General features: G+C 36.9%; 1 protein-coding gene across 5 annotated transcripts in view; it reads right to left on the bottom strand.

The window, feature by feature from the left end:
* Positions 1-14,350, bottom strand: part of Pex5l (peroxisomal biogenesis factor 5 like) — a 159,125-nt gene that overhangs the window by 65,207 nt on the left and 79,568 nt on the right. For 2 of the 5 annotated variants that reach the window (XM_026382913.2, XM_026382888.2), the window contains 3 exons: positions 10,118-10,312; positions 9,029-9,152; positions 8,124-8,220 (listed from right to left, as the gene is read on the bottom strand). In XM_026382913.2, the coding sequence (XP_026238698.1) occupies positions 8,124-8,220; positions 9,029-9,152; positions 10,118-10,312 (416 nt within the window). Of the gene's footprint in view, positions 1-8,123; positions 8,221-9,028; positions 9,156-10,117; positions 10,313-14,350 lie in introns of all 5 variants that reach the window. The other 3 variants (XM_026382909.2, XM_026382914.2, XM_026382907.2) reach the window with 2 other exon arrangements.

Here is a 14,350-nt window from a genome sequence, read left to right on the forward strand (position 1 = left end):
TGTTTATAACCTTTTAAAGATGGCTTGAGTTCTGGGCTGGGGTTGTGGCTCGGCAGTAGAGTACTCGCCTAGCATGTGCCAGGCCCTGGGTTCAATCCTCAGAACCACAAAAAAATAAAATAAAATAAAATAAAGGTATAAAAAAAGTTTTTAAAAAGATGGCTGAATTCTTATGATGCTATGGCCTGATAGAGAAATTAACTCCAAAGGGGATTTGATCCTATTGTCTTGTAGAAAATTAATCAATCTTGTATCTATCTTGGGAAACTTAGTTTGGTATTTCTTTTTCAACTGGCCATATAAATCTCTGTTCCTCAATGCTTTGCTTTTGGAACCAATTCTTTTGTCTTCCTGTCGGTCCCTTCACAAACATCATAAACAAATAAATCTTTAAAAAATGTGAGCACACAGAAGTGCATTTTTTAGTTTATTGCACAAGGCTATTTATATACATTCCAGAAAATAAATGAAAAGGTATCTTGGGTTCATGAATTGGAAGAGTAAGTAGTGTTAAAATGTCCATACTATGCAAAGCAATTTTTAGATTTGAGGCAATCTCTTTTAAAACACCAATGGCATTCATAACAAAAATAGAAAAAAAGAAAAAAAAAAGAAATCCTAAAATTTGTATAGAATCAGAAAAGACCATAAATACCAAAGCAGTCATGAGTAAAAAGAATGAAATGAAAATGGAGCATTATACTGATTTTGAAATATACCATGAAACTATAGTAAACAAAACTACATAGTAAACAAAACATGACAATGTGAAAATAGACATGCAGATCGATGGAATGGAATAGAAAGCCCCAATAGCCATTGCCTACAGCTAGCTTATTTCTAACAAAGATGCCAAGAACACATGATGGGGAATGATAGTCTCTTCAATAAATGGTGTTGGGACAACCAGATATCCACATGCAAAAGAATGAAATTGTACCCTTGACTCTCACCCTATGCAAAAATCAATTCAAAAATAGATTAAGGAGTTAAATGTCAGACCCCAAACTATGGAACTATGAGAAGAAAACATAGAGGGAAATCTCATGATGTTGATCTGGGCACTAATTTTTTAAATATGATCTCAAAAACAAAGACAGCAAAAGCCAAAATAGACAGATGGGGTCACATCAGACTAGAAGGTTCTTCAGAGCAAAGGAAACAGTCAACAGAATGAAAAGACAATTTATAGAATGGGAGAAAACATGTGCAAATGATACATCTGATAAGAGATAAACTTTCAAAATTTGTAAGGCATTCCAACAACTCAGAAGAAAGAAAACAAATAACCCTACTGAACACTGGGAAGAAATTTTTCCCAAAGGAGATGTACAAATGGTCAACTCGTATATGAAAACAATACTCAACACTGCCATCCTCAGGGAAAGGCAAATAAAAACCATAGTGAGATCTTACTTCACGTCTGTTAGAATGGCTACTATTGAAAGAAGAAAATATAACAGGTGTTGGAGAAGATGTGAAGAAAAGGGAATCCTTGTACACGATTGGTAGGAATATAAATTAGTACTGCAGTTATGAAAACAGTATGGTGCTTCCTTAAAAAATTAAAAGTAGAAATACCAGGTGGCCCAGCGATTCCACTACTGGGTATATATCCAAAGGAAATGAAATCTGATGTTGAGGAGAAATCTGTACTCTTATGTTTATTGCAACATTATTCACCATATTCAAAAAATAGAATCTGTGTGTCTACCAATTGGGTGAAGAAAATGTGGTGCATATGCACAAGGGAATATCATTCAGCTTTAAAAAGACAGAAATCCTGTCATTTGTGACATGGATGGAACTGGTGGACATCATATTAACTGAAATAAGCAAGGTACCAAAAGACAAAAGTCACATAATCTCACTCCTATGTGCAATTCAAAAAATCTGCACTCACAGTGGGAGAGAGTAGAATGGTAGTTACTAGGGGCTGGGAGGTGGGGTAGGTGAGGGGATGTTGGCTAAAGGACATAAAATTTCATTTAGAAAGGAGAAATAAGTTCAAGAAATCTCTTATACAATATGGTGGCGGGTTAATAACAATGTACTATATTCTTGAAGTCACCAAGAGCGATTTTTAAATGTTCTCCCTACAAAAAATAAATATGAGAGGTAATACATATGCTAATTGTAGTTCAATCAACCATTCCACAATGTATCCCTATTTCAAAGCACCACGCTCTACATAAGACACCCATACATTTTTCATTTGTTAGTGAAAAGATCAGTTAATAAAAAATTAAAAATTCGATGCATTTTTATCATGTCATAAATAGCCCACAAATGATGTTACAAGGAAAAGAAAGCACTGATATTTTTGTCCAAGGTACTGCCTTTTATTAGCAGGCACTTTGGCCAGTGAAACAGGATCTGCTTTCCTGTGAAGCCTGACCTAACAGAACTCCATTACTGTCACTGGCTCTTCCCTTCATCAATGTTTCACGACTCAACTGGATTATGAATCACAGGATACAAAGGGCACCATCAATCAGGAAGAAGAGGCAAAATCCTCTCTCAGAATTCTAGGTTTCCAGTTTGTATTCTCTTCTCCACTTAAAATGCAAATGCAAACAGAATCTTACTGTGCAAATGATATTTTATTTTGATAGTACACTTACTATTTAGGGAATCACTATTTTCTGCATTGTTAGAAAGGCCTTAGGTTATTTCTAAGACAAGTGTTTATCTATCTTACTTCCCCCCCACAAAAGAATCATAAACGCTATAAACCACAGGTAAATTCTACATATAAATAGAGGCAGTTTCAAACTGAGATAAGTATGCAATTGAAAATTATGAAACTTTCTCACAATTTAGCAGTATGTCCAGACAAGCTGGTTAAAAACAGAATGGAATACTGTTATACTATTTATAGGCAAACGTTTTAATCTTGGAAAACATATCTAAGTAATGCTTCCAAAGCGATGATATTGCCTGGCATCTAAATAGAGGTTTGATAAACAAAACAATTGTACCCATCAGTTTGAGCTGTGCTGTTTTGATAGCACAACTTCTGTATTTCTGTGCTGTTTTGATAGCACAACTTCTGTATCTATGATCCTCAAACTTTAATGGGCATCAGAATCCTCTGGAAGGGCTTTTTAAAAATGCAGATTGGTGGGCCCCTTCCTTAAGGCTTCTGATTCAGTAGGTCTGGGGTGGGGCACAACCATGTGCATTATAAATAAGTTCCAGGTGATGCTGCCCCTGTTGGGCTGGGACTCACGTGGAGAAGCTCTTCTATAGATATTACATGTGTGGGTAGAACTCTCCAGATCACAAACGTACTCTACTGTGACCTTTTGTTGTTTTGCATGATTTTGAAAAATGTTCTACAGCTATAGCAACCTCCTGGAAATACTTTGGTTTTAAAAATGGCATTTTAATTGGTTTAAGCTAATTGGATCTTAGGGTATTACACTCTTCAAAGAAGAAAGCTTTTCATTCCTCCAGCTGTTGTTTGTTCTAAATGATAAGCACTAGGTAAAGGGAGAGAAGAAAGAATTTAATAACTTTTCCAAAGCAATATTGTGTTTCATTCTCCTTATTTGAAGTTATGATTGTGATCAAAATTTTGATCCGAAAATTACTGGATTTGTGGCTGTGGCTGTCCCAGGGTAACCCCCTGCTTCACCACTCTGACGGCTGTTCATGACTTCTCAGACACTTGTCTTTATATTATTGCTAGAGTTCTCTCACCAAAATGCATTTCCAAAGCTCAGCATTCTTTCAAAAGAAATTAAAAGGGAGAAAAGGGAATATGCTTCATTGTAGAAAAGGAAAATATAACAGCTAACAGAACTTGAATGACAGTATGACATTAAAAGCACTGTCTCTGGTGTCAGACTGCCTGAGGCCCAATCCTCGTTTACCACTTACTACTAGCTGGGCAAATGACTTAATTTCTATATTCTCACCTGCAATGATTGAGTACAAACATTCATGTAAGTACAAATATATAGGACATAGTAAATGCTTGACAAAACTTGGCTTTTGTTATTATCTTTTAAGTTAGTGCTTATCAAGTGAGATCAGCAATTATTTAAAAGAAATCTGTGCTTAAAGCCTTGAGTTTGGTGGTTAATGAAGGAAAATTAGATTCTTATACTGGAACAGATAATTGAAACTCTAGCTTCATGGAGATGCTTGGAATTTTTTTCTTCATTAGTCAACAGACATTTGTCATGGGAGGTACAAAGAAGAACGCTGTCTCTCATGTGTCGAGAGCAAATTTCCTTTGTAGAGCGCATGGCAATACATTTCCCCTATCTCCATATAACTTTGAAATTCTATGCAGAACATCAAGGCAAACAAATGTTGATTTTAAAGCTCTAACAGTTTATTACCAGGTGTAACTAAAAAACGCTTACTAAAACTAGTTTCCAAAATGATCAAGAATACAATTTTAATTCTGCCCTTTCTGCTATCAGGATCTGCTTCTGTTATGCTTAATAAGTGTTGTTTTCCTTTTCCCTATCATTCCCTTGGTTTCTTTCCCCCTCTCTCACTCCCCGCCCCCCTAACAAATCTTTGCTGAGAAACTACTATGTATAGATTTCCTATTGGGCTGAAAATGATCCTTCAGATTTATTTCCTTTTTTTCTCAACTTATTTTCTTTATTCCTTCCTTCCATCTTTGCTCCTTCCTTCTATTCAATAGTTTGTTATGTGTGTGTGGCCCAGAGGGGAAATGAGATCTTGATGTGATAACTGTATTGTTTTCCAACAAGCAAAACTATTAATATCTGCAGTGTATCTAATTGTTTCTGTTAGGTCTAATACTTCTTGTAATCTAATTCATCTTTCTGACGTTTTCACTTGCTTATGGCTTTATAGAGAGTAGGCATTCAGTCACTTTGTTGAATTAAAATGGAATGAAATGGAAGCCCTTAGCATTTCTTTTGAAGTAAGGCATTGAGAATGAATTTAGGAGGGGGAGGCACCGAATCGTGTATGGTATCAAATCAGATGACAATCATAATTTGTCTTCCAAAGTTTCTGGAAAACAGTGATAAATATTCTTTCAAATTACTTAGCTCATTTTAACTCTATAAAAGTAAGTAATAACCGGGGTTTGCAATAAGAAGGGAAATAGATGGCCACATTCTGGCCAAACCTGAGGTTCGCAAGAGCCTGTCTTGAAGTATCCAAACTGCAAAGGGAAGTCTTGAACTATCATTCTTCAGCAGCGGCTGAAGTCTTTCTCTTTTGCCTCACCAATCACCATCTTGACACCTTTCTAGAAAAAGCTAATTTTACATCATTACTTTCTGTGTTTTCTTCTTTTATTCAAATGTTCTCCTAATTTTTCAGATTGCATGATTTCTTTAAACAATGAACTCCAGGAATACTAATTACACAATTTGCCTGAGTGTCAAGAAACATTTTCTTAAGTATATAGAGATTAAATGATTTATTATAATCTCCTTCCACTCTGATTAGTGTATTCAAAACACTATTTGAAAGAGACTTTACTATGCTTTCCCCTTTTCCCATCTTGAAAAGAAAATGAGAAAACATGAGAATTCTTCACTTTGTGAGCTTCCATATTCTTTGTGATTTTGAAATGTGACAGGGTTTGTAAACAGTTCCTCACCTGTCGATCTGCCTAGGGTAGGTGATGTATGTTGGTTCAAGGGAAGAGAAAACATTTCTTGCCTTTCCTGTGAGCCATCTGAATGAGAAGGCAGCAGTAACAAGGGCTGAGATGGTTTATTTGAATGGTGTGACTCTATGCCCCTATCTCCTCTTTTTGTAAGAACTAAAGCCCACCAGTCATACATTTTATAAAACCAGTTCCAATGAGGACCTATCAGCCATGGCCAAGATGTCCAAGAGTTGTCCTTAAATTGTTAGCTAATGCAGTCTGTCAACCCAGAACCGAGGGGTGATACTCAGGCAGGATCATCTAACAATCTCCTTCCCATCTCAATGAAATGCTGGGACATAAATTGTTGCTCTCCTCGGAGAGGACTCACTTATTTTTATTACAAGTAGATAAATCACTAAATTCTCTTGCTACCCCATTTGAGTGATTTGGTGTTTTAGATGTAGCATTAGATCTTGAACTGTGAAGTTTTTCTTATTTCATGATAGGTTCAAATCAAGAGAGGATTATGCATTTTCTTAGTTTGAGCCAATCTTGGTAAGTAAACATGCCATGTTTAAAAAAAAGGGGGGGGATTCTTTACAAATAATTATCTGTCTAAAAATATTCACTAAGCTTTATCTAGACACAGAAGTCTCATTGTACAATCCAAAACTGTATTTTGGGAGACAATATAAGGAGTCTCATACCAATTTTCCAAAGCACACTGTGTTCGCTTAAAGTAAGGCATGCTGGTGGGTAAGTGGAAGGCTGTGTGGTGGGATGGAAGCAGACAGCCAGCAGGAGAGTAGCAGTCATTGGGATAATAGGATAAAGGCATTGTGGGTTTCTATGGTAACCAGGGACCCCAGCTGTTCTCCTGCCCCAGCTCTCTGTAGAACAGCCCACCTGTGCTGAGTTTCACCCTGCTTTTGAAACAAATCTTTTATTGCCACATTAAATTGTACCAAGGATTCCAGTTCATGAAATAGGACCAATTACTTTAGCTGAGTCTAAATCTCTAGTGCACTTATCAAGAAATGTTTTTCTAATAAGTGCTGTAATTTTTCTTTTTAAAAGATACATTTGGAATGAATACAAAGAAAGAAAATACACTTTCATGCTACATTTAAAATTCATTAAAGTTGGCAGGGTGATTTGTTCAGGAAGTTAGTTGACTTGTTTTCCAGCTGAGTTCTGGGAATGGTCATGTCCTCTGTTGAGGAGGGTGAGGTGTTTGTAGGGGGTGCTACTGGTAGCTTAGTAAGGTTTCCAGTGGCCTTCCATTTCCTCCCTATGTCCTTGTTCTCTCTGCCACTTAGAAGTTGTGGGTACATAGATAAGTTTCTGGATTCACTCTGTTCTAGTTTCCCCATCTGTACAAGTAGAGGGGGGAGATAACTGAATTTACGTCATTCAACCTTTTGTCAGGATGGTCAAATGATCTATATTAGAAGCTCTAATAATTGTGCTCAATAATATTTGCTCTTATCACAGTTATTCCTTTATTTCACCTCAGATATTTTATTTCCCTTCTAGTCTCAACATTTCTTCTAATTAACTTTAGAAAATTTCTCCTGTTCATTTCTGTCCACTTGTTTACCTTAAACATGTTGTCTCACCCCAGCTAGACTGTAGAATGCATGAATGTGAATGGGCACACACTTCTTAAGAGATCTGTATAGTTTCAGGTCAAGACTGCAGCCTTGAAAAACGTTCCAGGGGGTGAAAAGGCTGAGACTAATTTGGGCCCTCTTCCAATCATAGGAGAGAGGATTTTAATCACAGGGATGATAGTTACATGTGTGTTACACTGGAGTTAGGGATCAAGCAGTGGACAAAAGAGATCTGGCTTAAATTCCACTCCTACCAGAAATTATGCCCCAGGAAAATGTATTTGACTAAAGAATATCTTTAAATATCTTTAAAGTGCAGCCAATAGTAATTTACAGGATTATTTGAGTATTAGATATAATACCTGAAAAGTACATAGTAAGTCCTTAATACTCAGTGGGCATTCACAATGGGAGCTCTTACTAATATCATCATTGTTGCTAATAACTGAAATAATATATTATTTGGCATGAAATTTATCTTAATGTGACAAGCAAGTTTCTGATATATAGTAAGTACCTTATTCCACAGGGCATAGATGTGAATGAATACTCAAGATATAATTTCCTCTTTTTTGGATCCTATTACATAAATAGTGCTAATCCTGGAGTAGAACAAATTTTGGACTGAAAAATAATGGAATAGTCAAAAAGTGCTAAGTACCCAGTGAATTCACTAACACACTTTCCAGCCAAACATACATGTATACACACACACACACACACACGCACACACACACACACAAAAACCACAGTTATTCTAAGCATTGAGTCAGCTACTGGGTGAGAAAACATATGAAGTGCAAAGTTCAGAAAAAATACTTCAAAATTTTTGTGCAAAATTTAAATGAAATATTTACCACATATATATTCTACTAGAGCAAATGGGTTTCCTGAAGAAGAATTGGTTTTGTTACCTGTGCCGGAGCCACTAGTTCCAACTCTGAAGCTGACTCAGAGTTGAGGGCACTCTTCCCACTACTCAGTTCCGGTTGAGATCTGTGCTCTGAAGACCTGTGATGGATACATTAAGGAAATTAATGTACATCAAGAAACAAATTCAGCTAGAAATCTAGCCAAGACCCTTACTTAATGTGGATCCTTGAAAGCCATGCAAAAGCTGTCATTAGAATTCTGATGAGAAAGGTAATTTTTATAAATTTCTATTATAGTGACCACTTGCACAGTTTATGTGGCTATAATTGCTAGGTGTTACTGTTTTTTAATGTAGAGTTAGATTGAATTATGGGCAGAAAAAAATAATAAATGCAATGCCATTTTTGTTAGAGAAAACTCCACTTCATGAAAAAACATTGTGTTTATTTTTTTTGGGGGGGGAGGGACACAGGTCACTAAATATCTTCATATAGAATTTAAGATGTCCTAATAAGTGGTCAGGTACAAGGTAGCAGGAAGCTGAAACAGGTACTGCCCTTTAGCAAGCTTCAAAAACATGGTAAACCCCAGGAAGGCAGATGTCCTCAGGGGTATTTATGGATATTCTTAATTATTGCATTACCTTAGAGTGGATGATAGAGAAAGCCAGAAACGTTTACCTGAATAACCCGAAAATTTAACTACGATTTATGTAATATATTAAATATGCTAACATGTGCTCACACATACATAAATCTCTCTTTTGATTAATGGCTCAGTAACACATTCAGAAAATCATTCACAAGTATTGAATTCTGAAACTTCTCAAATTCTTATTGACTGAATTGACTTAATTTTGGACAATGAAAATGTCCAAAATAAAGTGAAATTTTCAGATGAAAATTCAGAGTTAGTGGTAGTTAAGTTTCTGGTGTTAAAGTCTTACCATAAGAGCTCTTTCGATCCTGTTCTAGATGAACATGATTTTCTCTCTGCCATTGGATGCCCCTTGCTATTTCGCTCTCCATGAAACTTAACATCATCCCATTTTTCCAGTTGGGTTTGAATGTCTACTAAGAAGAAAGGAAGAGGGTAAGGGAGCCCAGGAAAGAGCATGAGGTACAGAGAGAAGAGATATTAATTAAAATTGAGAAGTCTTTTCCAAGTGAACTTTTCTCAGTTTGTCTTCTCAAGATCCAAGACCAATCTTTTCAATGAGGCATAAAGTTAATTAAAACATGTTCAGCTTAATAAAAGTGATACCTCTTAAGGTAAACTGGATTGTTTTTACAACTGAAGCAGTCAAGTTGTTTTACTCGGAATTATTATATCAAGGGCTATGTGTATTTTTCAATTCTGAGCATGAGTCCATGAGATCTGGTGTGGGATGTGCATATGGAGTCTTGTCTACCAGCCTCCAGTTAAAGAGATGGCTTTAGGACACTTCCAACATGTTTTTAGAAAGAAATTTTGCTTAAGGAGGTGAACTTTGATGTTAAATTTTAAAACCTGGTTTCTCACTTATTTCAGAATGGTGATGATTAATTGAGACAAAATATATGCAAAATATAGAATGGGTCCCTGGACCTTGTCAGCCAACAATAAGTAGCTATTGTTATTGTCTTGGATATAGACTCAAAGCTGTTACACGCCACTGTTTTGTCTGGCTGCCCCTGGGCCTAATGTTAGAGTTGTTTACTTATGTCTCTTTCTTGTTCTAGACTGAGAGCTCCTAGAGAGCAAGTTACTTTTATTTGTAACTCTCCTTCCTAGCATGGTGCTTGGCATCTCTCAAGAACTCAGTACATGCTGGTTGAATGTGTAAATGAGTGAGTCAACACCAATTATGCAAAGTCGAGCTCCCAGCAGCATTCAGTTCAAACACAAAAGCAGCTCTGTCCTGCTCAGTTTCCTACATGGACTTCATTTTTCTACTTCTTTGTTCACTGTTTTAAAATCATCTGCAGAACTTTGCTATTGTATCAACTCCAGCAAGGCAAATCTAAACAGTAGCCACCACACACTGTTGCCCTACCTAAATCTAAGGATGAGGTCTCGGACCCTCTGAGAGGCTGGCCTCTCTGCTCAGCATCTGCGCTGATGAGGTCAGATCCATCGGCCTTTTTCTTGAGGGATGAAGTTTTTGATGAGGATTCCGATTTCTTGGCTTTGGTTTGGGTTTGAGACACTGGTTCACTCAGGTCCAGGAGATCCAAGCCTGTGGTCAACACTATCAGAAATGGAAGAGTTAAGATAAATTCATTTACTGTACTGTACTTACTTTTAAAAAATAGGTTTCAGTTGGGTACAGAGAGATCTTGTGTTCATAAGATAGGTTAGAATCACCAAATTACCTTGGCTCACCATTGATTTATAAAGACAATTTGTTAGATGGGAAGTTCACCTCATGTTCCCCTAGATTTGGCACAGCACAAACCAGTGAGTTAGGACTTAGACTAGCTTTAGCAGCAATGAATGAAACTAAGATGAGAAAATTGAATCTGAGTTCAGGTACAGTTTACTTGTTTTGCTTCTTCTTTAGCAAAAGTTTATTTTAGAATGAGGTATTTTCAGAGAATAATCTATCATGTTCAGAAATTTAGTGAAGTTTCTGAATGTCTTCATGTTTTAATTTTAAACAGCAAAGTATATGGGGGATAAAAATGCTGTTAATCATCCTTTATTTAATTAAGCAGTTCAATCAGAAAATGGCATGCTGTTTGGGCTCACACTGGAGAGGTGTTTTGTAATCCATAGCTGATGAATAGGTACACATGTTAATGCTTTTGCTATTTAATATGCAAATTTAAATTTCAATGTAACCAGCTATAAAACTGTTACACTTTTATTTCCTAGCAGGTTGATTACATTGTATTTAATACTCTAATGAAGGCAGAAACAATTATTTGTTCCAATGCAAACTAGGCAAATGAGAATTTAAAAGGCAAGCTTTGTTAACCCTCTCTTCTCCTTTATAGCGCAACGAAGTAGTATTGGACTAACTCATTGTGAGAAATAGAAAAGTCCAGTTAGAGAAGGTCCCTCCAGCCTCCCTCTCCACCAGCCCCTGATATTTCACTGCCTCAGCACCAGAGCACACCTGGTGCCTTCCTGGCCTAAGATCTCTTCATCCAGGTAGTTTTGGAAGCCACTGAAGGACAGAGAAACCCCTGACATTAAACCTTCCTGGCCTAGTCTACAGTGATGGCACCATGCCTCTTTTTAAGTAACCCAGGTAGCTTTTCCTCTTAGTGGATTTTTGTTGAAGTCTCAATACCCTTCCATCTGTTCTGCCCTCCTGTCACTCAAAGAAGCTTCAGGGTTCCACTGGACTCTCAGGATTTCTTTAGTACTCCATCACTTTCAAGAGCTAACCATCCTTACAAAATCCTTAGAATAGAGTCACTATTCATTCTTGGTAATCTTGTTTTTTTTTTTTTAATTTCAATTCCAAATCATAGAGGTTAGCTATTGTTGGTGAAGTCCAGAGATCTGACTTCTGACTATACCACTGCTTAGTAGAGGGACTTGGGGCAAGTTTCTTGATTGGTTTGAATCTCAGTTTCCTCATCTGAAAAATTGGGGAATTAATAGTCTTTTAGGTATGAGATGAGGATTAAACGATGTCATTTGTGTAAAGTACCAGAATTATGATAGGTACCCAGTAAATGTTATTTGTAGACTGAGGGGTAAGTATGAAGCTCAGTGGTAGACCACTTGCCTAAAATGCACAAAGCCTTGGGTTTGATCCTCAGCACTGCAAAAATTAAAAAATAAAATAAAATGATATTTCTATTGTCGGGAGGTAAATTTGGGATTTTTTTTCCTCCTGTTTTCCCCATTCCTTTCTATTTCAGGGCAGAATCAGATCCATACGCTGATAGAGGAAACACTATTGGGAATAAAACTGAGGATGAGGAAAAGATATTGGATTCTACGAAATAAATTTATCATAAAATGGCCTGATACTGTCAGCTTATCTGAACCAAGTCTTCCTGAGAAGATGGGAGCCACTTTCCAACTCTGAGATACTCTGAGATATGGGGAGTGTTTTGTGGTTTAAAAATCTTTGAATGTGGAGGGAAAGAAGTATTTTTTTAGAATTAAATTGCTTAGCTTTATGTCGAAAATGTAAGTATGGCAGGCAGCCAGGATAAGTCAGGACACCACATAGTTCACACCAAATGATTGGTTAAATAGAAGTTTCTAGACCACTGTTAGCTTGGCAAGGACTTTAGGCCTAATGTGATTTTCTTATAATAGAAGGAAGGAAGCCGATGACAGTCTCTGAAAATGTCATATACATCTTTTTATTAATTCTACCATCAACTAAGAATTCGTCACTCCTGGACTTCTTTTAGAAGCAAATTATATAGGAATCATTTACTTGTACATCAGAAGTCCATTTGTTGCAAAATAATAAGCGGTGAGCACTAATTTAATTCTATCCCTACTTCCACCGTATGGAATAAACAAATTACTCAGAGAGTGAATTGCTAATTCAAGCTAGGCTCAGTAACGTTTTTTTCCTCTCCAAAGTGTCCTGGGTACTTCCTGAATTTGTTCTGAGCTCTAGGTCCCTTTTTTCTTTCTCTGCAAAGGTGAAACCAATGCTCAGCTCCCACAAAGACCTTATTTGTTTCCCAGTTGATGAAAGAGATGTCTTGGAGGTCACATGGCAAGCTTTGAAGCTGAGAAAGTCTCTAAGAACCACAATTTTGAAAACACAATATGGGGACAATCTTCCACTATCTGGAGGAAAAAAATGGCAGTTTGATGGGTGCGTGTCTCTTTTAGTTAATGTTTAGAAATAAGGGTCTTATGGGTCCATATGTGCTTCAAAGACAATGTGCCTAGCCATTGAAGGGGGTATGTGCTTTGCTGATACCTTAACTCAATAAAAAAAATTATACACATGAAGGTTTGGGTTCCAGTACTCCTGTGCTTAAAGTGAGATCATGAAGGATAATTTCCTTCTGTCATGGATGTGAAAATGTTTGTATGGGTGGGCACACATGCATGTGTATATCTGTATGTGGAGCCAATAAAATATCTTCTAGGTATAATCTTATTTTCACATATACATATTTTTCTACATGGAACATAAGTCATGTAGAACCTAAGTCATGTTCATAAGCTGCAGGCACCTTTTGTCCAAAGGAATTCATTCCTACTGGGGGAATCCCCAACTCAGTGAGTTCTGAACAGCTCTATCTTGTCCTGGTCATTCCTTTTGTACTTTGTCCTGTCTTTACCACCTAAGGTCAGCTAACCCAGTTTGGTGTCCTGAAATTAAGAAGCCCATATACATAAAATACAGCAGCTCAGGACAGTGGTTAGGACTGCCTGGGTTCAAATCTTGACCCTGCCATTCATTAGCTGTGTGACTGGGCAAGCTTCTTAGTCCCTCTGCTTGCCTAAAATGAGAATGAAACTTGACTTCATAAAGCATTAAATGAAGCACTTTAAATCTCTTAGAATTATGTTAGAAGCATAGTGATAATCATAATTCAAATATATGTTACAGTATAATCGCATGAGTTCTTGTAAGAGGGAGTCTGAAGGGTCAGAATCAGAGAGGGAGGTGTGAGAGTTCACTGAGGTGCAGCTGGTTTTGAAAATGGAAGGTTTACAGATGGTTTTGAAGATGCTACACTGCTGGTTTTGAAGACAGAAGAAGGAGAGAGAAGCTAAAAATTTTCAGGTGACTTCTAGAAACTGGAAAAGGCAAGGAATCAAATTCTCTCCTAGACCCTCCTGAAAAGAATGTAGCCTTGATGACATCTTGATTGGAGGACTTCTGACTTTCAGAAGTTTAAGATAATAAAATTATTTAGGCCATTAAATTTGTGGTAGCAGGAAACTAATACATCTGGTATGTCAATGCTCATGCCAGGACTCAAATATAGGTCTGTCACATTAAACCTGTGTTCTTCACCACTCCTCTCTAGACTGCCTCTGAACTTGAAGGTAGTGTGCAGACTCTATTATTTATGTATTTATTATCTCCTAATTATTTGGCAGCTTGCATAGTCTGAGGTATGATTTACATAATTGGCAATCTCAGAAACTTTTTAAAAAATTCTTCTTCTTTTTAGTGAACAGAATGCCTATATTTTATTTTTATGTGGTGCTGAGGATGAAACCCAGTGCCTCACACATGCTAAGCAAGCACTCTGCCACTGAGCTACAGCCCCAGCCCCAGAAACCTTCTTTTTTAAAATAAACTGATTCCACTCGATAAAATTTCCTGAAGATGGAAGATAAT

The sequence above is a fragment of the Urocitellus parryii genome, chromosome 2 (genome assembly GCF_045843805.1).
Source record: "Urocitellus parryii isolate mUroPar1 chromosome 2, mUroPar1.hap1, whole genome shotgun sequence".
Classification (NCBI taxonomy): Eukaryota; Metazoa; Chordata; class Mammalia; order Rodentia; family Sciuridae; genus Urocitellus; species Urocitellus parryii.